A 27,176-nucleotide genomic window follows, 5' to 3' on the forward strand; every position below is an offset into this window, starting at 1 on the left:
TAAATGACCAATGACATCAATTAGAGTGTAATAACACAACAAGGTACACATCTATATATATAAAACAAGGCAGATCACATCCACAGCAGTGACTCAGAAGCACAGACTGCAAAAGTGGAAATTGTGAAGTTCCACAATCAAGGAAGGAGTTTGTCTGCCACTAGTTAGGAGGTGGCAAGAAATCAGAAATCAAATAGGTTGAAATGAGCCATCAGTGTTAATTTTGCATACATACTTATAGCTCTAGATTTTCTACTCTGAAATTCTCCTTTTGGTGCTGTATTTCATAGAGCTTATTATGTTTTCTTGACTCTTGGGTAACACCGTTGTTGCTTTTAGGCCTGGCACAACTCCTGGTTGTATCTCTAAGTGGACTGCAGTTAAGAAACAAGAAAATCCTACCTGGGCCAGCTGGAGTCTACTGTAGTCTTAACCAAGCATCAGTCTTTTTTCCTCTAGTAGCTTGGGGAATTGGGTTCTCAGGGTAGCTGAGTGCTCAAGCATTGCTCTAATTTCTATGAAAATTATAGATTAGTTTTATGGCATTCTGTCTCTTCTGGACTCTTGGAATAATGCATAGAAGCTGGAAAACTTCTAAATATCTAGATACAAATCATTATAACAATATCCATTCATTTTTGATCATTGCCACACAGAAAACAGAGAAAATAATTTAAAAATTTCTCAGGACTCAACAATCTTTGGTTTGTGAAACAATGAAAAATGCCACATCCTTTCTTTAGTAATCAAATCTAGTAAGCATATCTTTATGTAGTTTTGACAGACTGTGTCTTAGGCCTTAGAAACAGTGCTCAGGAGTTGGGAAAAGGTTTCTGAACTTTCAGAATGAATATTGGAATCATAGCAAAGATATCACTAAACCATTGACTATGAGGAAATGTTACAAGCAGAATCCTTTGTGTAAAATATTGTTTGATTTCTTCTCCTCACATTAGGTTGCAGGTGTAGGTGAAAAGCTGTTACTCACTGATAAATGTAGAAGTCTTTTCTATGAGATACTCTGTGCTCTGGCTAGCCCAAAACGCAAGGACACACAAGGATATAGCCTACTTGCTGAGGTGACTGAGAAGTTTGCTTTTTCTCTGTTGACTGGGCTAAAGTGTGGATCACCAGGAGAAAGGTTAGTAAGCTTGAATTCATAATATGTTCTGTAAATACATGACAATTTACCAATATAGAAAATCTAAATTACATTTTCAGAAAAGGAACTTCTATCTAGTATGTTACTCATATGTGACTGTTGTTAAAGTGTCATGATCATATAAAACACTGTATCATATTGCCCATATATATAGTGCTTTGTAAAACTAGCTGTAACACATAACTGTTACTTTGGAATGGGGTAGATATGGGAATATCAGTCAGGAGATCTGGTATGTATTGACCCACCGTTAGCTCAAATATTGCCTGGAAAAATATTCATTATTCTTGCTAAGAAAATAATATGTGATTGTATGATTCAGAGCTGTGTTCTAAACCTTAGATGAAAGTTATCAACTCAAAATTTCTACTGGCATTTTTTTTTCCACAGAAACTGAAACAGTGTGCTAATTAAATATCACAAGCCTAAAAATGATGCATTAATAAAGAACTAACAAATCACAAATATCTTTTAGTGTTGTTATGTGATGAATAGTGAAGTTTGATCCCACTTACCAGCACTATTGCTTTTCCATTTCCACAGAGGCAAAAATATCCTTGATAGCTGCCCATATATTGCAATAATGGCTCACAACTGGTTTCCTCAGCAAATCAATGGACATAGATTTAGTGGAAAAGATGGAGATTCTATTCAAGTACCTGAAAATCTACTAGAGGTGTCTATAGTATTGTCATTTCCCCAAGAAGGGAACTGTGAATCCATACAGTTCACAGAATACAGCAGTCAGCAGTGGTTCCTTACTGGAGATAAAGAACTTGCCCTGAAGAACAAGGTTTGAAGATAATGCAATTTTTTTTTTCCCAAATAATTAGTTTTAATCTAGATATTGCTCAAAACATAGTAAGTGCGTTATGCTTGTCTCTGATTAAAATGTGCTGTCTCTGATTCAACTGTGTTGAATCTTAATATTAAATGTAGCTTTACATTTTCTTCAGGTTTTTTCAATGAGCTTGAGGGGTCAGAGTTCACAGCCTTTGAAAGATGATAGCAAAGTAATTTATCGTATTTATGCTGAAGGAAGTCGGATTGTTCCACAGAAATCTCTATGTCTCCTCTGGAATAAAGCTGCTGAAAGGTCATTTTATTATTGTATTTAGTTTTCCATTTTCTACTGTGAACCCGTGTATTTGTGCAAAATGTGATAATGCCACTGAAATAATTTGCAAATATAAAGTTGATCCATTTAATGTCTTTTTTCCTTAATTTTTCTGGCCATTTTATGAGTACATAAAACTTTTCTTATAATAAAATGAGTAGTTATTCAAGCCCAGATATTTCTCATACTTCTGCCCTTTTTCATCAAAATACTATTTAGATTGCATAATGATGCATTAGGTTACAGTGACAGGCCATAAATCCCAGAATTGCATCGATGAATGTGTTAATGATGTGGAGATAATTATGTTCTGTAACCCATTGAAGTCTAGTTGATTTAGAATCAATTTCATTAGACCAACTGCATGATATCAGCCTGCAGCTAATACAAATGATTGCCCTTCAGGAGGAGATGCACCACAATCTACCTCTTTGCTTTCCTTCTATCTATGCACAATTTCCCATAGAAATGGCTTAGGATATCACCTGTGGTATGCCTTATCCTTTTTCCAAACCACTTTAGCAATACTGAAACAAACCCCAATAAAAACCAAAAAAAACCCAAAAAAAACCCTGAATTTAGTTTCAAACCATAAAAAGAGCAGTATAAAATGTTCTCCATAACAGGATACGATGTTGAGCAAATAAAGTGACAAACTGAAAAGTCAAACAGACCTAGAAATCTAGCAGAAATTTTAAAAACATTGCCACAAAAATTGTCTAGTGAAAAAAAGTTAATTACAATACATTTACAAAAATTTTAAAAAGAACATTAAAAAACTATAAACAATATTTTAATCTAATGTAAATGTGCTATTCTGAGCACTGCACACAAAAGATTACAGAAAACACCTCTGCAATAGTTTAAGGAATACAACAAAAATTTTTAAGCTTCCTTACAATGTGAATTACACAAGTCCATTTCCAACTTTGTGAAACTGTTGTTTTGCAGCTGGCTGTCCAACAGTGGGTTCTGCAAAGTGGTTGATGAGACATCAGCTTATGTGGAATGCTCCTGTTCTCATATGTCCATTTATGCGGTTTATGCCCAAACAGATAACTTGTCTTCATACAACGAGGCTTTCTTTTCTTCTGGATTCATCTCTATTTCAGGTCAGTTCATTTAAGACAGTTTTCTCATTAATAACAACTGATGACCAGTAAAACTGGTTGATTGATTATTAATGTTTTTGGTAGCTGATGACAATAATTTTATTTAGAGGACTATTGAAAGAATGCTAACTAATGTCATGTTGATAAAGGTGCCACCTTGTCTGGTATTTGCACACTGACAAATTTTGCCACTGGAAAAAAATGTCAAGTATAGAAATAGAAATATTGCATAATCTGCTAGGTTGGAAAAGATTTTTGAGGTCATTGAGTTCAACCTATGACCTAACACTATCTTGCACTGCATGCCATATCTATGTTCTAATGTCCCTTCTTAAATACATCCAAGGGTGGTGATTCCACCACCTCTCTGGGCAGCCCATTCCCATCCCTGCTGGCTCTTGGCACACAGGGGCAGCCTGCTCCTATGTCTTCAAGATTTTTTTCTTGAAGTATATGCACTTTCCTGGATTCCTTTGCTTTTGAGGGCTTTCCCAAGGTGCTCTCCAAAACAGCATCCTGAATTCCACCCTCTGGAATTCAGGTTTTATTGAAGTTTCAATATCCTTGTTTTACTGAATATTAAGAAATCTATTATTTCATGGTCATTGTGCCCTAGATGGCCTCTGACCACCATATCTCCCACCAGCTCCTCTCTGTTTGCAAACAGCAGGTCCAGCAGAGCCCCACCCCTGGCAGGCTTGCTCACCAGCTGTGACAAGAAGCTTTCCTCTATACACTCCAAGAGCCCCTAGACTGCCTCTTTTCCACTGTGTGCAGTTCCCAGCAGATGCCTGGCAGGTTAAATCTCCTACAAGAACAAGGGCTGACTATCTTGAATCATCCTCCAGCTGCTTATATAATAATACATCCCTCTCTTCATCCTGGTTGGGTGGTCTGTAGGAGAGTCCCAGCCCTGACTAGGATGTCAGCCTTGTTGGCCTTTCCCTGATTCTCACCCATAGCACTTGATCTTACTGTCATTAATCTCCAGTTCCATGGTGTTCAGAGCCTTCCTAACATATAGAGCCACACCTCCACCTCTTCTCCCTCCCCTGTCTCTTGTGAAGAGCTTGTGCAGTGCTCCAGTCCTGCAAGTTATCCTGCCACATTTCTGTGATGGTGACTATGTCATTGCTTTCCTGCTGTACCGTAGCTTCCAGCTCCTTGTCTGTTACCCACACTGTGTGCATCAGTGTACATGCACTTCAGCTGTGCTGCTGATTCAGCTTAGCACCCTTGGGCTCATCTCTGGAGTGCCTGGTTTCATCCCTTTCCCCCTTCAAACCCAGTTTAAAGTGCTCTCAATCAGCCCTGCCAACTCATCAGCTAGAATCCTCTTGCCCTTGCTGGACAGATGGAGCCCATCTGACTCAAGCATGCCTGGTGCTGTAAAAATTGCCCATGGTAGAAAAACCAAAATTCCTCTAATGGCACCAGCCCTTAAACCATTCAGTGATAATGTGGGTTTTCCTATTCCTTTTATCATTCATCCCTGCTCCTGAAGGAACTGCACAGAACCACACCTGTGCTCCTGGCCCACCAACCAATCAGTCCAGAGCCCTGATGTCCTTTGAAATGACCTTGTACCCTTCTTGTCAGCCTCATCACTGCCAACATGGACATTCAGCAGTGGGTAATAATCAGAGGGCTGAATTAGTTCAGGGAGTCTCCCGTGTATATCCCATACCTGGGCCTCAGGAGGGCAGCAGATTTCCCTGTGGGATGGGTCTGGGTGACATACAAGGCCCTCAGTTCCCCTCAGAAGGGAGTCACTTACTACAACTACCCTTCTTTTATTCTTAATGTCCTGAGGTTGTGATCCATCTGACAGACAAAGTGCATCTGGGAGACTCTCCAGACAGATTTTTTTGTTTATGAGCCTGAGCCTGTGGACTCAGGGCCTCGTACCTATTCTGTAGGGGCACCTGAGAAAGTGATGAGGGTTAGGGGGGAATTTTGCTACCTCTCTGAGTAATTTCTATTGCCCCTGTCTGCTAGGTCTCCTCTTTCTGCCTGATGGTAAGAGGGACGGGGCTCCTCTGACTCCTGCCAAGCTTCTCTGAGGATTGCAAGGCTGTAACTCCACCAGTCAATTTCTCTTTTGCTCTCCCTAATATTCCTTAGCCTTTCCACCTCTTACTTAAGCTCTGCTACCAGACAGAGCAGATCATTCACAGGCTCACACCATGCACAGGTACCTTTTGCACTGTCCTCTGGTACTGCCCCCAGGCTCAGATACTCCCTGCAGCCAGGGGTCTGGACAGATGGGTCCTTCTTGGGCGCTTCTGTTTGGACTTAGCACACTTTTGCTGGCAGCAGCAGCAGGCTGTTGTTTGTAAGCCGTTGCTGAATCTAGTCAAGTTGGTGGGAAAAACAACCAAAACACTTTTAGCTGGAATTTACACTCAGAAATGTTAACTCAGGGGAGATAGATTCCACTACACTCTGCTGCCTTATTGCTGCCCAAGATCTTGGGGAAAAACCCTGAGTTTAACCTATAAGTAACAGCATAAATCACAAAATTCAAGGCAGGAAGCAGGGGATCCGAGTTCGGAACTCAACTTGGCTTCTGAAGGAGCGTTTCAGATTGCAGATGGTTTATTATTATGTTGCAGCAATCACAAATTGAAGTACATTTTCCTAGAATCACAGAATTATTTAGGTTGGAAATTAACTCTTGCATTTATAGGCACTAAGATTAATGGGCTTATTAAGAAAAATGCTAAATGGATTTCTTGACTAACTTTAACCCCATTAAATGGGGGCCTGGGTGTGTTTCTTGTGAGGTTTATGACTTCTATATTAGATCATCACTATATGAATAACAAAAATTGTGTAAGCAGCTCAATAACTTATGTATCCCTTCCAAGCAAACTGCCCTAACAGATTAAATCTAGGCTCCTTAATGTTTTTAAAACGTCAGCCAAGAAAATGAAGCCAAAGAAAGAGGAAAAATCTCTCGGTTTTTTACCTGCTCCACACAAATTGATGGCTATATTTAACAATAAAAAAAAGATATTTTAGCACATATAAATAAACAGGTTTTAAAATACAATTACTGGATTACAGAAAAAAACAAGTAATTATGTAAAATGCAAAATGCTATACAAACTGAAGAAAAAATATGCAAAAGCTTAGAAAACATTTTGCTGAATTGGAATCAGTAAAAATGCAGATCATTGTTCAGAACTAGTCACTTATAGTATATGTTATAAAAATGTATTTTAAAAAGAAAAGTAGTTGAGCTTGGTTAATGGTTTACTTTGAACTTGAGGCAATTGCTTTCCAATGCCTTTCAGTTTTTTGGCTTGTTGAAGATGCTTACTTATGTGATGATACATATTACTAGATTTAAATGAATATTTTAAGTAACAAACTGCTTTACTTTTAACAGACATAAGGATATTTTTCATATATTTTCATATATATTTCCATATGGGTGTGAAGAATATAAAAAAAATAATAGAGACTGTGTAGATGGTTGTATAAATATCACTAAGTAATTTTGAAATTCTTAGAAATAATACTTTTCAGAATAATTTATTTTACTCAGTTCTTACAAATACTGGTAGCTGAACAAATACTCAATCTCAAGACCAACATAAAAGGTCTGACTTAATTACCCAAATTCCTGCCCTGACTGAGGTGTGAAAGTGCACAATTAACTCCAGTGAATTCTGAGATTTAGCAGTGTTTTTCTTGATGGCTTAACTTCCCTATAGTCCTTTTCCCAGGAACTACTTATTGGTAATTCAGGGGCCTTTGTTGTGTTCATGTTTATAATTGATTAGTGAAACGAAAAGTGGTTTCATACCTCCTGACTACTGCTATAACGAATTTCTATGCTCAACACAGATGAAATGGGAGACTGGCATTTAGAAGGTTATAGCTATCTGCTAAAATAGTGCTACCCAGCAGAAACATTTTTTATGTGACTGTTTCTAAAAACATTTTTTGGAAGCACTAATGTGAAAACTGAACTTTTACCTTTGTATATAACTATTATTATAATCACCTATATCACGCAGAAAGGGACACCAAAGAAATACTTTTCAAAAATTGCTTCTTTACATTATGAAATTATTTTAGCTCCCAAGCCTATGGGAACCTTAAATACATGTTAGTATTTGAAATAATCTCAAGAGTAATTCCAGTGTGAACCAAAATGATCGTACTCTCTCTGTAAGGTATTTTTGGTTGGTTTTTTTTTTTTTTTTTAGGCTATCTGCACCTTTGAGAAACATCTGCTGGATAATGCAGAATAGTTTATTAGCCTAAACTTAAGTATGCCTTTTTTTTTTTACTGTTTTCATTACCATTTCTGTGTAGGTTTCACTTTGGCTATCATCTCCCACCTTTTCTGCACCAGGTGTGCCATGTTTGCAGCTAAACTTCTCACTCATATGATGGCTGCTTGTTTGGGTACTCAGGTAAGAAAAAAGGCTGAAGTCTCAAAATGTAGAGTAAGTAACTGTTTGCCTTCCTTTTATTCATTTTCATGGCCATGTCTGAACAGATATTCATCAGTGTAAAGGAAAATGTTTTTGGAAAGTGTAAAGTTTCAACATATGACACTTAAAATTAATCTTGTTTTGGGAACTCAAGTGAAATTACACACTGTCTGAGAATACCTAATGAAGACTGATGGATGATATAGCAATGTGAGAAGATAGTCCCATGTGTGGAATGCTGTGCTCAGTTCTGACTTTTGAAGGGTTTTGAAAGTTATCTTCTGTTTAGGCCCACAGGCCTTTCTGCCTGTGACCTGTTTTTTTGTTTAAATACACTACATATTAACTTTTTTATGTAATTCTGATCTCTGAGGAATAATTATTGAAAACAGTTCCATGTGGTGTGAATGTAATAATTTTAATTATAGAAGTACAATTTGTATGGTTCTAAGTAATTTTGTCTTTCATCCTCAATCCTTGAAATACATCACCCTCCTGATCTCTTTTCCTTTTGCCATGCAATGATTTTCAATGTTTAAAACAAAATTTTTGAAAGAGGATTTTAGCAGGGTAACTGCTTAGCCAGTGAGCTAGTTCAGAGAAGAAGTAAAGACAATTTGGCAGCAGTTGTCAGAAAAAGTAAAGTGTTTTTAAGTCCAGACTGAAAAGAGAGTGTTTGACAAGGGAGAACTGAACTACTGTGCTAACTGTTATGAACAGCTGAAAGAAAATCTTTACACAGTTGCCTGTGTTGGCCTGTTGTGAACTAGCCTGATTAGGTAGCCAAAATTTAACAGAAAACTCTATGTTGATGATGTATGTACAACTGTATCCCTGTACATGCATTTGGTCACTGTACATATGATAAGAAATTCACAGTGTAATGGAAAATTTAATGAGTTTGCTAACTCATGACTCTGTATGAGAGAAGCTATTTAATACAGTTTTAACTGAGAATTTACTACATGAAAACAAGTACTTCATAGTTTAAATGCAAGGAAAATTCTAGTATTTTCAATTTTCTCTACTAATCTTTAGGCACTACGAGAAACTGGATTTGAAACTATTAGCTCTCAGGCCACTTTAGAGAATGAAGGAAGCTGGTATTTCTATGTGTTTATATTTTTAATGAGAAAAAAACCCCAAAACCGAAACAACAAAACCCCCCCCAAAAAAACCCAACTGGGAATCTTTTTGTGGTAGCTTCACTGTTTTATACATACATGAATAATTAGTTTTCATCTAATATCCGCACTGGGTGTTTATTAGGTTTGTGGTTTTGGGGCTCTTTTTGAATTGCTACGAGTGCAGTAGTTACTCATGTCTGTAGATGGCAGTCAAATCTTTTGAGCACATTGCTCAGAAAGTTGCTGTTCCAAGGCTGTGCCTGCTTTGTAGTTGCTGGCAAAAGCTCATTTCTTCATCAGTGATGCAGTGATGGGGAGTGGTGATTTGTAACAATCAACCTTCATTTCATTCTTGGTATGTCCAGGGCTGCCAGCATTAATGGAGCATGTAAGAATCATCCAAGAGTAGATGTTTCACCATGTGTTTGGTGGAGCTTATTGGAAAAACATAAAAGCCTAGATATTTATAAAACACTTTTTATTCCTTTCAAGAATAAGTTCATGTAACAATACCCTAAATGCATGAAGGAAAAAATTGCTGGGCTGAAATTTTCAGTTTCGGAGCAAATTTCCATGAATTTTTGAGTATTCAAAGAAATTTAAGTAGTATGAGAACATACTTCACAATACTGTCATATTAGTCAATAACATTTTTTTTTTTCAGAGCTATAAACCTAGATTTCAGTCTTAATAGGAATCATTGTTATGGCTACCATGCTTTGCCTGAGAATTCCCTGGCAGAATGCACGAATAAGCACTTTGTACATGGCTTGTTTGTGTATACTCAGCTTGGTACATCTTGTCCACATTTAATTTCAGGCGCCATTTCCACAGTACATGCTGAGTATTAAAAATTACATTAACATATTCTAAATTATCTGTTTAGTCTTTTTGTAAGCTGCTTTGCCTATATGCAGTAGCCACTTCTCTGGAATGTTTGAACATTCGTAGTCTGTTTACAGCAATTGCTGTGTACAGATGGCCTTCTATTCTTATGAGCAAAACAAAATTAAAGGCCAGTCAAATAAAAATGTCTCATCCTATTTTTGTCAAACCAAAAATTAGTATTTTCTAATTTATCCTGTCCTCAAGCTTCTTATACACTACTATGATGCACTTAGCATCATCACCCTTCACTGAAATAACTACCAAACTGCCAGGCCAAGTTGATCCTAGTACTGATTTTGATGGAAATGCATGATCAAGAATTATATTACTCTGTTTAAATATTTGAAAATTGTTTTATTCAACCTGAGCAGAAACACAAACATACATGTCAGTTATGTTTTTCAAAAAGCAATAGTGCATACCATCTTCTTTTAAAAAATAATTAAACATTTATTTAAAAATTATAAAAGTTATAAAAAATTGCATTCTTGGTAGAATTGTTGCTTTATTATTGGGACTCTTTCAGACTCAAACAATTCTGCCAGAAGACAAATTTTAAAGATGTGATAAAATCTCCAAGGGATGATGAAGGAGCACAATATGAATGAATGAATGAATGAATCAATGATCATAGAGATTGTAGCTTCTGCCATGCTATAAAAGTGAAAGCTTTACAGAAACAGTGAAATGGTGCTTTTGCTGTACTGTTTTAATCTGAACCCCTCTCTTCCAAAATAAGGAAATTCTTAGTTTCTCCTACACATAATCAAAGACCAAATGAAATTGACATATATACCTGGATAGGGGGAGCTTCCAAAGCGTGTTTCAAAATGAGGTGTCTAGAGTGATTCTCTATACCATTCACCATAGAGACAATTTGTGACAGTGAGTGACTGAATACCTGCCCCTCTCCTGGCAGTAGAGAAAATTTTTGATTTTAATTCAGTATTCCCTTATGGTAAGCCTCAGCCTTTTAGTCAGTTCCTGGGAAATCCTAGTTAAAGGACTGTTTCTGAAGAAGCTGGGAAATGCTTTACTTTAAAGTTAGAGCCCAGTTTCCTAGAGTATGGGAATATTTCTTTGAAGAAAACTAGGCCTGAAATTTTCTTGCTCTTGATTTCCTTCCTGTAACATGACAGCAGTAAATAATGCTGATGATTACAATGCTTACTCATAAGATTTGAGAGGACACAGAGGAAATAGAAAATAACTGTATACAATGATCCAGAACTGGTGCCCATTTTAGATCACAGTTCATGCAGCTTCTTTCAAAAGCAGATTCAATGTAATCATAAGTAGAAATATTTGGTAATAGGATTTAAATAAAAGACAATTTCAGAGTGGACTAACACAAATTGAATGCTTTTATAGCAATGCAATACATTTTCTGATCAGTGAGGATTTTTAGGCCCAGCTCTGTTACTCTAAGTTTCGATTTTTGAGTTTGCAATATCCAAAGAATCAGTCAAAGCTGGAGCTAATCAGGAGAACAGATTGTAATCTATGTCAAGATTTCAATGGCTTTATAAATTGTATACATTAATCGTGTATATATGCACACATTTTAAAGATGATAGATGAATGGATGGAAGGATGGATGGATGGATAGATAGATAGATAGATAGATAGATAGATAGATAGATAGATAGATAGATAGATAGATAGATAGATAGATATCAGGTTTCCTTAGGTGTTAGATAAGGAGTACGAGGTCCTTCAGAATCTGAGAGTCAAGAAATCCTTACCTGGAGAAATGGGCTACCCAATCATTAGAATATATATTATGCACAGTTAAACAGTGAGGAAGGACTGCTACCATAAAACAACAGCAGATCATTACTTGTTCACTTGGATTTCTGGTTAGGAGCAGACTACTCATTAACTCCTTATTGGAGAATATTTCCCTTTTCTCCAGCAGAGGGAGTCAATTTGCACGTGAGCTCCATCAAGCTGCCACGGCTCCAAGAGATTTGATATGATGATGCCATCCGCAGAATCTTAGAGCTAAAGCTCAGACAAAAGTAAAAGGCTCTGGAAATGCTCTAAGGGATTGTCTTTATGATCTCTGTCTAGGGAGTGAGGAGATGTAGAAGCCTCTGAAAAACCTATATCCTATGAAAGGAGGATAGTAGTTGTGGCCAAGTAAGTGAGTGTAAGAAATAAATAGGAAATATTCAATTTAAATTTTAAGTTATTTGTTTTCGTCTGCCAGCACAGGATTTTGGTCTTTTGCTGATAATCTAGCACTATGGAAGTACTCATATATTTCTACTTTGGCTACTTGTAGGGATTTTACTTCTAGTACCGTTGTTCATTTTTGTCATGTTGAGCCCCATGTAGTGTTATGCACAAGCTGTTAGGGTTTTTATAGATTATCTCCTAGGGTTTGCCAGAACTCAGATATATGAGCAATGCTATAACATATGTTAGAATGCTGCTGTATTACCTCACACCTCCTGTCCTCACTACAAACACTCAAATGTTCTGTTTATCACTTCAAAGTATAATAATATGAAATTTGTATCAGCTAATGCCTTCCAACTCTTTTTTAGTTTAGCTCTACTTTTTCCCAACATCACAAGCAGCTGGGGACCACAGTCACAGTGGAACAGATAGAAACATTCCCAGTTTGCCTATTCACTGCTGTTCTTAGTGCCTTACTGTGAAGCAGGTTATACTGCTGCCTCTCTCTATTTCATGCTTCATGTATTTTCTCAACATTTTCAACATTTCTCATATTTTATGCCTCCTTTCTTCATCAGCCTTTGTTCTTTCCTCTCATGTGTGCCATTCTGCTTTAATTAAAAATGTAGTTATCTATTATTTCTCCTAATTAGCACATCTCCTGTTGCTCTTTTCCCTGCTGAAGACTTTCCTCAAACCTGCATTGATGGAGAGAAGGACAGCAGCAGTTGCTGTTACCCATAAATTCAGTCCATAGCAACAGCTGTGCTGTGTTAATATGAAGTTTCCAAAACATTCTCAATTTAGCTTATCTTTCAGAGCAAAAAATCTGTAGGATTTTAGGAGCAATAGCACTTCAATAGTTTTCCTTTACAGCTAATTAAAATTATACTAACCATTGACATTTTAAGTTCTGTTCTTTCTCCACTACTGTCACTTTGCTTGCATCCACATGCAATTAAGTTTTAAAGGGGTCTTTTTTCCCATTTTTGACAATTTTCTCATGACCTACTTCATAACTTTAAGACAGCTAGTGTTCATACACAGTAGATTCACAGGTCCTTTTCAAGACTTAATTGGATTATTTGTAGATAGGAAACCAGAGCCTAAGCTTGCAGATTTATGGCAAGTTTAGTTTTAAGTGTACTTGGATTCTGATTGTTTTTAAAAATAACTGAATATTGTTTTCATAAATACAGACTTGCTAATGATTGTGGTTAACTATTATTAAAATGTTTTTTAATAATGCTTTATATCATAATGCTTAATGCTTAAATAATTTTTGATCGTATAATGAGTAGGCTGTGGTTGAATTTTATATGCTGATAGATCTGATTTTGTTCCCACAGTCATTTTTCTCTGTTTGTATAGAAAATGCTTTTTGAAGATGACATTATAGAGATTTATCATAATTAAATAAACAGGTTATAACATGACAGACTTTTAACTTTTTTTTTTATTTTTAAGATATGTCAATCTTTTTAAATATAATTTGAAAGAAAGACACTAATATTAATGTAGATCTGATTAGATTCTGAAAAATTATCATGAAAACCTTAAATACTTGGAATGACAATGAATAATCAGTGAAATGATTAAAAAAGAGTTTGGGGTGTATATTAGCCAGAGGCAGAAACCAGAAGCATATAACTTATATGTTCATATGCCAGAAAAACCCCAAATGGTGTTCAGCCATGAAAAAAGATTTATAAAACCATGATGCTATATTTCCATATTTTCATTTTAAAAAAATGAAGAAACCTTGAAACGTTTTTTTGGCAAAGATAGATGAATGAATAGAAATCAACTAAGCACAAAACGTGCATCATTAGAAATTAACGTCTATAGTTGAAACATTTGCTTTATAATTATATAGTAGTAGAATTTTATGTGCGTCTCAGAGACCAGAAATGGGAGAAAGTGCACAGAAGATGATAAACTACATTATTTTACTTGATAGTTGAAATGAGATAGGAATCTTCCCTTAGTCAATAATTGTGGATCAGCTGGCAAGAAGTAGCTTGGAAAGCAAAGGAATTCAAAGTCTAAAGATTGTCTGTCTGTGAGTAAATAAACAGAATTAAGTCAAATGAACACCTAGCATCTCATTTACCCAGGAATACAAAATGTCTGTTCCACTCGAAGGACAAATATTCTGATGAAAATTGCTAGCCCTTTCCCCCGTCCCCCCAGCATTTATACCTGGGCCTTGCAGTGTCCAGAGACTTGCATTTTATTGTGTCCTGCAGTAGTTTTGGACAGATACTGCTCTTGTCTGTGGTGTGGTAGAAAGCTGCATGTTCCAGGCATTCCAAGCACAGGTCTTCCACTATTGTGTAGAAGCAAGTGGGAAACAAGGGACGTACAAACGTTCTCACTGTGTTATACAAGGTTAAGTAGCACTTCTGTACACAGGCTTTTAGGCTTGTGCTCTATTGTATCCAAATTCAAATCAGGAAAATTCAGCCTTGAAAATAAGTTAATAAATAATTTGTGGTTTTGAGATCAAAATGAAAAGAAAATAATTCTTAAACAATAACTGTAATAACTGAAGCTTTGCTTTGGAATAGGTGGCCTTTTATTTCTTTTTGATGTGCTTGCACAGTGAGAAAAAAGTTGGGAAGAGAGGACTCAAGTAGGCATACAATATGAATACATCCCATGAAGATGCATCAGTCATCTAAACCAAATATATAGAAGTTTTTTTTTGTCTTCCCACCACCTCTTTCATAGGTCTGCATGACTCAGCACAACATAAATGAGAAATATATAACTGAAAAGTACAGCTACATACCTGTCTGTGTTCTTTGTAAAATCATAATTAAAATTGCCTCATAGTTACTGCTATTTGTTACTTCTGAAATATTTTTACAATATTGCAAATTGTGCTTGAGTATAATCTGTGATCAAGATATAGCAGCATACTTACAGACAACTGGAGACAGTTACATGAACATTTTCTAAAGGTCTCTGTGAGAGATAAAAGACAGCTTTATAACAAAATCTATCTTTGTGTTTAATTATGCTCTTCAGTTGTCAGAGATCCTTGCAGCCATTCACCTTTGAGCAGAATTTCCATCTTAAGAAACTTCTTTTGTAAAAAGGTTAGTTACTAGACTAGTTACTAGATTGGGTAGTGGAGTTAATGCATTTCTTTAGCTGTCTAGGTTTTTTTCATTAAATTATAATTTAATTTATTGAGAAAAAAAAAGACAGAAATTTATTGAATTTAGAATTTCTTTCAAAAGCATTGGTTTTATTTCTTTCAAAATAATGCATATAATTTGAAAGCAAATTTTGAAATTCCTTTTCCTTGACTGAACAAAACAAAATAAAAATTTGTTTTGGTTGGTTTATATTGGTGTATTTATCTAAGTAGCATCATGGTGTCAAAATTATGACCTTTTTTAAAGAGTTAGAAAATCAATGCTAAATTTTATTCACTTTATTCATATAACAAACTATATGAAACTACATATGATAAACTATTTAGGTCATATGAGAAAGTTATTACCTGTGCTAAAAGCTCACTAGAGATTTTGTCTTTGGGTAGATTTTGTCTTTGCATTTATAACTGTGAAATTCTATATCATACCATCCTGCTTGAGTCAGTTGGCCAAACTGCAGTTATTTCCAAGACAAGAAAAGCACAATAGTAATTTTATATGACCACCTGATCTAATCAGAGGTAGACAAATGTGGTGTTTTTCTTACAGAATAGAAGTTAAGTGGTTAGGCTGCAGTTTCTGTAAAAGCTGGTCTCACTCATTATTTCTAGCTTATTTATGTTTAGAAAGTAATAACAACTAAGAATAAGACACTATTCAGTACCTTGTATTGTCGGAAATGATGACAGTGCTAAATAGATTTTCTTTTTGTAAAAAGGTCCAATTACTCCATTATTAATGATATTATTTAAGTACTCATTAAATGTGACATTATTTAATGGGTTCATGTTAGTTTAAAACCTTCATTAAGGGATTGCTCTGGGGAGCTTTGTAATCATGTATTTTTCCATCCCTCCAGTGTTATATTTCCTACTGTCACTATAAATTTGGGAACTTTTTCCACAGTGAATGTGGAATCTCAGATCATTGATGAAGGTGAAAATGATGCAGATTTCAGATGATAGAAGAAACTGGAAACAAGCTTCATCAGTTTTCATTGTCCTCTTTGAAATTATTGTGCGATGCCATGGTGATGGTTATTTGTTTTGTGGGTCTTAATATCAGATGTTAGTTTGCTGTCTTGATAAGGGTGTCCCATTAAATAGTACCAAGTTTCACAATTGATCAGTGGCAGAATACTATCCCAATGTGGGAAACAGAGTAACCAGGAAATTCTGCACTAATTGTGATTGCATCTTCTACACTTTGTAGCGAGGGAAGCATCAACATACAGTTGGCATTGCTGTTATTTTGGAGAACTGTAACTTTAATATCCTAGAATTGTAGGAGGAAAAAAATAATTAATACCTAAAGCTGTTTTCTGTTGTAATTTTTTGTAGCAAGCACTCTAATGATATCTAAAGTTAAATTTGTAATGAAGATATTACCAAAGTATTTCTTCCAAAGCTTAGAAAATTGTCCTCTGATAATTTTTTGAATTAAGAAGTATTTTTCATCTGACAAAGTTTTCTGTTTCAAAAGAGAGAATTTACAGCTATAGTAATTAGTAATTTTCTGTCACTTTTTCACTTACTGTAAGTTACTTTTCAAGTATTCTCATTTATTTAATCAGGCCTGCTTAGGAATAAGTATCTCAAAATGTTAAAATCTAGTTGTAGAATTTCTTTCAGAACTGAAATACTGATTTTAGTACACTGATATTGGATGGATCTTGCATTAAGGATGCTTTGTGGATCTTCTGTGTGTTGTAATTTCTCAGGAATCACCATGTCAGTGAAAAAGTATAAAGTATGTAAAACTTTCCATATTTTAAAAGTGTGTCTAAACTGTACTGGACTAAAAACTGACCTCTCTTTGTGTGCACACATAGATATACATATATAAATTCATGTGGAGATGTACATAGTTATTTTATAGATAAACACAGGAAATATTAAAGAGAAAAGAGAGAGCAAAAGATAGAGCCTAGCTAGATAGAATGTGTGCATATTTAAATAGATATTTTATCTTCTTTGTAACATTATTTCCACATGTGGGAACCTGTTTATGGTGCCTCTCTTCTACCCGTCTGTTCTTAACTCCAATTTCTTCCTGAAATCTTGCCTGTGAAGGATAATGCTTATTGTTTTTGTAAAGCCAGTTGTTTTCCAAGTTGTTTTCAGTTGTGTTCCAAGATAGATTAATATTGAAGAAATGTAATCTTGTACTTCTCTTACTTGTGATTACACAAGCCGTTGTTAATCTAGTGGTTTAGCTTCTTGGAAACCTTCTGGATTCATGAGTCATTTCTTCTGAATTCTCCTACTGTGATTCAGAGGCCAGAATACCCCTATAACTATCCTTTGCCAGGCAAAATTTGTTTCATAAGCAGAGAGGCCGTAATGTTTTCTCCACAGTAGCTAGTGGAATTTTCATTGTTTTGCTTTCTTCAGTCATTATCAGCTACTGCTTAACAATAACTTACATCACAGTTGTGCTCACTATAGCAATCTCTCCATCTCCTCCTGTTTCCCACCCTTGTTACACTGAAATACTGTATTTTTTTTTTTTTTCTTTCCTTGATCCTTCAGCAGTCTTCACTTAGCACTGAGTGACTGCTGGATGCTGTGATTTGACTCTCTGCTGCTTTCTCAAAAAAGTATTTCTCCTTTTGATACCTCCCTGCAACTCCTCTTATTCCTCACACTAATCTCAACATGAACTTCTTGCACTTAGTTAAGCCAATTAACTCTGTCAACTCCTTTTTATTTAAATGGCAGCCCTTTTAAACTCTTTAAGTTGTGTTCACTAGTTGTTACTGGACACTGTAATCTCATTCTTTCATTTTGTGGGACTCCTTTTAATATGCTCAGTTACAAATGCCTTTGCTATGGTGACGAACATGAGAAACTTGTCTTTTCCATTCCCATGCAACCTTACAGCAGGATGCCATTCAGGTCCAAACTCAGCTTTTGTCTTGTGACAAACAAGTCCTCTTTGAATTTTCTCATTGGTCTGCATTAGTTGTGCATATGAATGGGGCATACACAGTTAAGGCATGATTTGAATACCTAATAAACTCTGATGAGTGAACATTAGAATGGCATGTGATTTTAAATTTATATACTGCAGGCTTTAGCAGTAGGGTAGGAATTTGTTCTTTGAGACCTGAAGAGCAATTGGACTTGGACATTTGAAAATTGTAAACAGGAGAAGCTTGAAGAGAGATGATCACTCAAGTGTAGAACTTTTTTCCTCTTAACTAACACATTTATTTTAGGGGAACATGAGGGAATGAATAAGTTATAACAGAAGTAATACAACTTTCAGTTCTTTTTTACAAGCTATGAAGTTAAACACCAGAAGAACTGTAAAATTTCTGGGATATTTTGATACATAATACTTAGAGTTAAGTATAAAACAATAAATACCCTGTTTTCTCTTAATTTATTAAACTGCTTGCTTTTTATTATGAACTATGTAGAAGTCTTAAAAATTTAAACATGCTAATTTTGCTTATTTGGCTCTTTGTTTAGCCATATATCGTGTTGGTGACTTAAATAATATCACTGTCTGTTGTTCAGCATGTCTGTGTTTTAACAGAATTTTTTAATCTCATCTGCATAAGCACATAAGCCTTGCTTCAAAAATAAGGACAAATAAAATAAGCAATCTATGCCTAGAACTCTAGATAAGGTATATCCGGACACTTGCTGTAAAGCAGTTCCTCACATCTGATTTCTGAGCTGTATTTGCTTTTGACCTTTATTAAGAATTTTAATTCTGTTACAATGCTTTGCCTTATAACACAGTACAAGGCAGAGAGGCCAGAGATCCCACTAATTAGCCCTGGTTTAAGCTTGCAAACTAGACAGCTGTGATAGTGTAGCATCCAACTCAAACCAATTAGTTCTATCCAGAGGCAAGGCTTATTTGTGTCCATCGAGACAAGATGTAACTTTTCTTCCAAGCATCAGGCAGTATTTGTGTATGACTGTGCTGCACTGTTGGGGCATAATGGCCTTGGCTGTCAGGGACCCATGTGCTATACAACTTAGCAAGTGTGCATGTGTCATTACTGCACTTTGACTCATGTTTTGACATTCAGATTAGCAGTGTGGTGCATTCTTCTCAGTCTCATGCAATGTTTTATCTGTTCTACACTTGCCTTCACCTTTGATTCTCATTGTCTACAGAGCTGTATCTAATTAATTTTCCTATTGCTAACAAAAAATTAGCAAGTTACATTATTACTTAGTAAATCAGATTGGACAGTTTGATACTTAGGAAGGATCTAATGCCCTCTCCTAGATATATGTCATCATTCTATGAGAGATTTGACAGTATTTGCAAATAACAGTAGCTTGGAAAGAAATAAAACAACATATACTAGTGAAATTTCCAATGTCAGGAATTCATAATTTCTAAACAATTGCACCTCATTTATAGCAAATTGGGCTACTTCTCAGTTTAATATACAGTGAGACAAAAAAGAAAATATCTTTATATTTGATGTTGTCTCAAGGTGTTTTAACAGTGATAATATAAAAGGCTATGTATTTTTGTATGTATGTTTGTATAGGTGAAATACAAGTCATACTTCCAATGTGCTTTTCTCTTTGTGTTGGTTTCCTTTTCAGTATACTGTACTGGCTGTGGTCAAGATGAAGTTAATGTTATTGATAAAAGACTCTACAGTGCAATGTTGATAACAGACCAGTGTTCTGGCTGTTTCTGAAAAGGTCATGTGTGATGTCAAGTCTTCCTATTTTTCCCACTGCCTCAATACCAAGCAGGTGGGAAAGGATCTAGAAAGGGACACAAAAGAAACAGTGGGCCCAGGTGACCAAAGTGGCAGTCAATACCATGGAACATCATATTTAGAAATAAAAATTGAGAGACAGGAGTTAGCCTTGCTTGGAGGTTGGCTGGGCATCTGTCTAGTTGTGGGAGCTGGTGAATTATTGTTTTTATATCACTTGTTTGATTCCCTTTCCTTTGCGTAAGAAATTGTCTTTATCATTATTAATTTTGTATTTGTATTAATATTGTTCATATTGCTTTAATATGACTTAGTTAAAAGGTTAGGAGGAAAGTATTTTAAAAATTTACACTAATTTCATAATTTTTATTGTTTTTAATTTTTTGCTATCTTGCAGCAGACATTTTCATTAAAGAAAAACTATTAGTTAGGAAGAAAAGTAGCATCATAGAATGTTTTCTTTCTAAACACAGGGCTATGACATCACTGAAATACTGCAGGAACAAGCATTTGTCCTGTGGAAATATTCCTGAAAAAACAATAATTATCTTCATAGTGTCAAGTATATCATATTTTCTTCTAGAAGTAAACATTCTTCCTAGTGAAATTATAATGAAAACTGTGAGTGCCTTTTATATATGTGATAAAAACTCTGATTAATGCTTCAATTTCCTAGAAAAAAAATGCATAAATCTACTCTAATCAATTTATTATTATCATGTTTATGATTAATTTTTATGTATTAGTCAATGAATCTACCTAAATACAGGTTTTTGAAATAACTTCAACAGAATTTTCTCACAAATCTTTGACCAGACAGACTTGGACCTGTACTTTGCAATATTCAGAATTATATTTTCTTTTTACTTTAGTGAAGAAATCTGTAGTTCAGCAGTAAAGGCCACCCGCTCCTTTTACTCTTTATATTTCTGGATTTTCAGATATTACTGTAATGTGTTTGGCCTTGTCACAAATGCCTTAATTTCTCTCAGTCTTCCTCTGCTGAAAGGTTATAAAATCTCTTCTCTGAATCACACTTACCTACCATTGCAGGGATTTCTTTTTGTTTTTCAAGGTCCACTTCTGCTGGAAAACATGTAATTCTCAAGGACCTTTTTTAACCTTTATTACTATTTTTACTTTACTTTCCCTTAAGTGGCTGTAAAGTTAACAAAATTACATTTTTATTTGATATAGTAATAGACAACACAAATAAATTGCTATTCTGTTTTGCAGAGTTGTCTAGCAAAACATGGAATAGCAAAACCCCCAAATATATATCATATATAATATGCAGATTTTTCTTATTAGTTCTGAAACCTGCAAATAATTACATGTATTGCTTAATAAATATAGGGTTAAAATTAACATAATGTTGATTTATGAATTAGATTAAAAATAAGTGTTGCAGTGTATTTGAGGGGGAAAATCAAACTGTTTTTTTCTTAATTTCTAGGTATCATCTTCACTAAAAATTAGAGCAGATAAACATTTTCTGAAAACTTATGGTTTATATTTGAAAATTAATATTTCAATTTATTTCTTACCAAAGTTACAGTGAAAGACAAAAGCTGAGTCTAAAACTGGCTCTAATGAGCATTATTAAAAAATTGAAAGCTAAATTTGGAAAGACTTTTAGGAACTCTGTGCAGGAGACAGAGACTTAATGGTTGAGGTGCCCCTCTGAGATAAAGAATGGCTCAACAGACATATAAATCTGAGCTGTATCTCCTTCTGTTCTCATGCTTTTACTCTCATTTCTTCTCTGAAAGCACTTCAGATGGTCTTTAGGTAGGAAATAATTTGAAATATTTTTTTCATTTTATTTTTGCCTTTTCATCAAAAAAGGTGGGTTTTTTTTTCATGAGTTCTGCATAAAAGTCTGTTTCTGCTCATACATGACTGTTTCTGACCCACAAATGCAATAGAAGCTTAGCAATTATCCATGTGCTTCTTTGGCAGTGTATTATCAGCTTAATTTTGCCAGATAGATTTAAGTGAATTTCTCTGACTCATTCGTTGGATGTGTATTGTCACTATTATAAGAGTAAATTGGGAGTGGTGTTTATGGGAGGGTGTTTTTTTATGCAATGTCCACACTGGATAAGATAGCACACATCTTAGAGGGATATTAGAAGCAGATAAACTGGGAAAGCAAACTTGTAATACACTGCTACATGCTGTGGTAGCATACCAAAATGTATGAGAAATATAAGAGATTTTGTTCCCCATAAAAAGTTCTGCTGGGGTTCTAGCTCAAAGAGAAACCTACAGACATAATTTTTATTTTTTAATCTTTCTTTCTCTTTTTGGATTCAAACTTTTTCAAATTTTTTCACTCAGCGTATACTGAGATACTGTGATCTAATTTTGACTTGTTTCTTTTTTCTTAAACATCTAGCATATCTGCCTCAGACATATATGTCTTCATATATCTTCATCTTGTTATTTTCTTTTCTTTAAAAATGACAACAACAAGAGCAAGAACAAAAAAAAAGTCTACCTGCCTCCAAAAAATACAAAACCCCCCAAAAAACCCCAAACAAGCAAAAAAACCCCCCAACCAACAAACCACTAAAAACCCAAGGTATGCCAGGTTATGTAAATGAAAGATAATAAGGTTCAGTGTCTGTGTGCCAATGTCTGTAAACAAAAGCTGCCCCACCTTAAACCTCAAGCAGTATTCACCTGCCAACATCACTAGGATTTAGCATACCGGGTCCTGTTTGTTCCAACTGTTGCCACAGGAACTAATATTTCAGTTGTGTTTGCCATAGAAAATACGTGCCAGTTTTCAGCTTATCTTCCTTTCCAGTCCAGGTATTAAAATTATAGAAGGACTTTGTCAACAGGTCTGCACTCCGTGGCTTTAACAAACAAGCAGGGAGATGCAGCAGTAAAGATGCTAAAGTTGCAGTACTGCTATTAAGACCTCTGCCTGTTTGATTTTATTTTCCTCTTCCACACTTACCTATCAATAAGGAGGTTCATTTTTATAATGAGCATTTTTCTAAGCAAGGATTTGTGAATGTTGACAGTTATAAATAGCCAATTCCCTAAGACTGAAACCTTTTTTTTTTTTTTGCGATACAGTTCCACATAAATTACTCACCCTAACATGAGATATTTTGGCATGTCCTATTCTCAGTATGAATAAAGATGGTTCATTTAATCTTGGCCCCTGACTCCCGAGCTATAGGCTAGTCTGAGTGGGAGGCTCTTTTCACATCACCTCTTGATGCTGTGCCAGCTTGAAACAATTATATCAGAACTCCTTAGGTCAAAGTGAGGGAGCAAGAAGGGAGCATGACTGTGGCTAAATGCATTGGGCACCTATTTAGAAGAGGGGAGATCCCAGTTCTGATTTCTGCTCAAAAGACTGCATGAAAACCCTGTATTAAAGAGTTATTGGAGTTCAGAGATGTGTCTCTGCCCCTTACACCAACCCACAGATTGAGGAGGGCATGAAAGACATACCTTTCCTGTTCCTATTTGGATCCTGTCCCATTGACCAGTTATATAAAAGAAGGTTATTGCTACCATGTCATGCTACAATGTAAACTGCTCTGCCCCATCCACCGACACTGTAGCACATCACAGAAGGTCACCAATATGGACCTTTTTAAAGCCACGATGGCTGTTACCAACCACTGCTTTGTTTTTCATGTGCCTTAGGATGGTTTCCATGAGAATTGACTGGTCTTTATTTCCCAAGTTCTTGCACTTTCCCCTTTTAAAAATGAAGGTTAGATTTCCCTTTTTCTAATCATTGGGAATTTCATCTGGTTGCCACAATTTAAAAAAAAAAAAATATGCAGCTGGTGGCTTAGCAACTTAGTCTACTACCTCCCTCAGGACACATAGATGAATCTTATATGAATCTAATATCTGATAAAATCTTCATCCTTCCTACAACTCTAACTTCTGGTAAGAGATGAGCTCTCTGGAGGTTTCTCCCTTATGTGTTTCCTGTTGATAGAGAATATGCTATGTACAGTCTGTGCTCAAAATGCTGGGGGCTCTGAAGTACATTCATGGAGATTATGGTACTGCTGGGACCAAGATCCACCCCAGCATGGCTTGGAATGCACCAAAGCGTGTTCTTGTCTCTTGATTGTCCACTTTGGAGAATCATTTGTGGTGTGTCTGTTTGGAGCTATCTTCCCAAGAGAGAAGTCAGACACCTATTTCAAAGTAGGGACCCAGCACAAGATCCAGGCAGCTACATCTTAGGGCTGGAAACTGGCTCTTAGGTTTTAATGGTGCATTGCCTACTTTAGACTACAGATGATAGTTATGGTGATATTGAGCACTTGCTGAACTCCTAGACCTCAGATTAGTATCTTAACTATACTTTTCTCATAGCACAAAGCATTAATTGGATTTAAAATCCTACCTTTTCCGACTCTGATGAACATTAAAGAGAGTAATGAAGCTTAGTTTTGTGAATGTTTGGCAGTAATCTCCATGTCATGCGATAAAAGCTTCAATAGTTTATAAAATATTAGTAATGTTACAACACATTCTGTAGGTTTCTATGTCTATTTTGAGATGCCTTGATAATTCTGAAACTTTTTGGTTTTCACACATACTTGTATTTGCCGTTACTATTTAAATCGACCATTTCAGTTAATTTGCAGTGGGGTTTTTAGTTTCTTGTGCAAATAATTAAGTCTACTCTTTGGCAAAATTCAGATATGGTCTAGTCTTCTCAACTCCCTCTCCCAAACAATATCAATGCTGGTTAAAAAGATGTTGTTTTGTACACAGAAATATCTGTGTTCATGCATTTCAGTAGCAATTTTTTATATTACAAGGTCAGAACCAACTTCATCCTTTAAACACCAGTAATTAGGCTCTAGAAAGTATTAAATCATTTAAAGTAAAATTAACTTGCCTAGAATTCACTGTCAATGTTTCACTTAGTTAAAATATCATGAATCATCTTTTTACCCCAGACAGTGCCTGAAGATAGAGCTCCAGATCGTGGCCTAAATCAGTAGCATTTTTTGATAAAAAAAGAAAATCCTAGATATGCAGATGATTCAATTCTATATAATGTGTGTAGCTGTTTAATCTTTTGAGGCTATCACACAGCTTCGTAAGGGATATATTAATATTAAATAGCAAAAATAAGATAAAATTGTGCTATAAAAGCAAGCAACTTATGAAAGTGAAAACAGTTACTTTCTCTGCTAAAGACAAGCTTTATTTAAAAAAAAAGTTACTGAAAAATTAATTTCATTAAGACAATAAGCAAACAGAAAAAAAGAATACTGTTTCCTTCTGATTGAAATTATTAAAATTTAATATAATTATTTAGGATGGAAAAGACATGTAAGTCAAGTCCTACCATTAACCCAGCACTGACTATCAAGTCCACCACTAAACCACATCCCCAGGTGCTATATCCAAATGTCTTTTAAATATCCCCAGGGATGTTGACTCTGCTGCAACCCTGTTCAGCTGTTCTACGGCTGACAACATTTTCAGTGAAGAAATTTTTCCTAATAGCCAATGTAAACCTCCCCTGGCACAACTTGAGGACATTTCTTCTTGTCACTTGTTACCTGGGAGAAGAGACCAACCCCTACTTGCTTACAAGCTCCTTTCAGGCATCTGTAGAGAGTGATAAGGTATCATCTGAACATTATTTTCTCCAAGCTGAGCCCCACCAGCTTCCTCAGCAGACTTAGGCTCCAATACCTTCACCAGCTCTATTTCTCTTCTCTGGACTCACTCCAGTACCTCAATGTGTTTCTTGCAATGAAGAACCCGGGATTCAAGGTGTGGCCTCTCCAGTCCTGAGTACAAAGGGGACAGTCACTGTCCTAGTTCTGCTGGCCACTACTGCTGATCCACATCAGGATGCCAGTGGCCTTCTTGGTGCCAGTGTACAGCTCTCTCATGTTTAGATGCTTTCAGCCAGCACCTCCAAGTTCTTTTCTACTGGGCAGCATTCCAGCCACTCTGTCCCAAGCCTGTTGCTCTGCATGGGGTTGTTGTGACCAAAGTGAAGGACCCTGCTCGTGGTTCCCAAGGGCTCAGAATTGAGACAAAGTGTCTTTAATGTCTTGATCAATAGACTGGACGAGGGGATCAAATGCACATGGTGTGAATTTGAATCCCATGCCATTGGTGTTGGCCAATCAACCCTGCCTGTCCAGGTCCCTCTGCAAAGCTTTCCAGCCCTCCTGCAGATCAATGCTCCCATATAACTTGGTGTAATTCACAAACTGTCTGAGGGTGCATTTGATCTCCTAGTCCAGATTATTGATAAAGACATTAAATACCCTTGATCCCAATACTGAGCCCTTGGGAATGCTGCTTGTGACCAGGTGGTGACTAGATGAAACTCCATTTGGCACTACACCTTGGGCCTGGCCATCCAGGCAGTGTTTCAATCAGTGAACAGGACACTGTTCTCCTTAGCTTCAGTTCCACAGCTATCTCTCCCAGAACTTGTGCTTTCATCCAGACTTCCTGTGTTGCCTCCATGGAGGGCAACACACCATTTTCTTGTATTCTTTCCACACCATTTTCTTGTACTCTTTTCCCTAAGGCCCTTTTTTCTGTGCTGCCAGTTTACTTAGCATGTGTCCAATGTATTCACCATGTAATGGGTGTACCATGGATCAAAAGCAAACATTTTATTATTTTCCTGGCTTGAAAATAACCTAGTAATAATATATTTTTTAAAAAATCTAATATCAAAACCAAGCAGATTTTCCTTCATTCACTATTACAGGAATTTTTGCTGTTGGCAGGAAGAGTGAATGTTCCTGAAGCAAACAGCATTAGCAACAATGAATTATAAATACTTGGAATTGCAATACCAGAGCATTCAAAAAGTTTGTTTGCAGATAGCCTCCTAATATTTCTACTTAGGATAATCAGAATAGTTCCTAGATCTCTGCTTTGACAGAATGAATATAGTTTCTCTTCTACTGTGTGCCATGCAAGCACATTGAGAGGTTCTTCACTTTTTGTTTTTATTTTATTGTTATAATACTGTTGCTTGGGGGAGGTTCATTTAAATCCCTTGAGTGCCAGTTATATGATACCACTTCTGCTATTCAGGGTGTTGCAGCATCCTAAATGACAACTGATGGCACACTTTGCTTTAATTATGAATATTGTTATCTGAATACAGAATATATTTATCTCTGCTGCCACTCTGAATTTTTCTGTGACCTGAATGGTGTTTCCAAGCTGCCTGTCTTGCACACTTTTATTGAGTGAGCTTTAGGATGGCTTTTCTCTTTC

General features: G+C 35.9%; 1 protein-coding gene across 1 annotated transcript in view; it reads left to right on the forward strand.

The window, feature by feature from the left end:
• ADGRV1 (adhesion G protein-coupled receptor V1) overlaps positions 1-27,176 on the forward strand; it is a 436,592-nt gene that overhangs the window by 303,589 nt on the left and 105,827 nt on the right. The window contains exons 155-159 of the mRNA XM_077790425.1: positions 957-1,141; positions 1,706-1,955; positions 2,119-2,258; positions 3,231-3,391; positions 7,721-7,821. Of these exons, the coding sequence (XP_077646551.1) occupies positions 957-1,141; positions 1,706-1,955; positions 2,119-2,258; positions 3,231-3,391; positions 7,721-7,821 (837 nt within the window). The remainder of the gene's footprint in view (positions 1-956; positions 1,142-1,705; positions 1,956-2,118; positions 2,259-3,230; positions 3,392-7,720; positions 7,822-27,176) is intronic.

The sequence above is a fragment of the Lonchura striata genome, chromosome Z (genome assembly GCF_046129695.1).
Source record: "Lonchura striata isolate bLonStr1 chromosome Z, bLonStr1.mat, whole genome shotgun sequence".
NCBI classification, from domain to species: domain Eukaryota; kingdom Metazoa; phylum Chordata; class Aves; order Passeriformes; family Estrildidae; genus Lonchura; species Lonchura striata.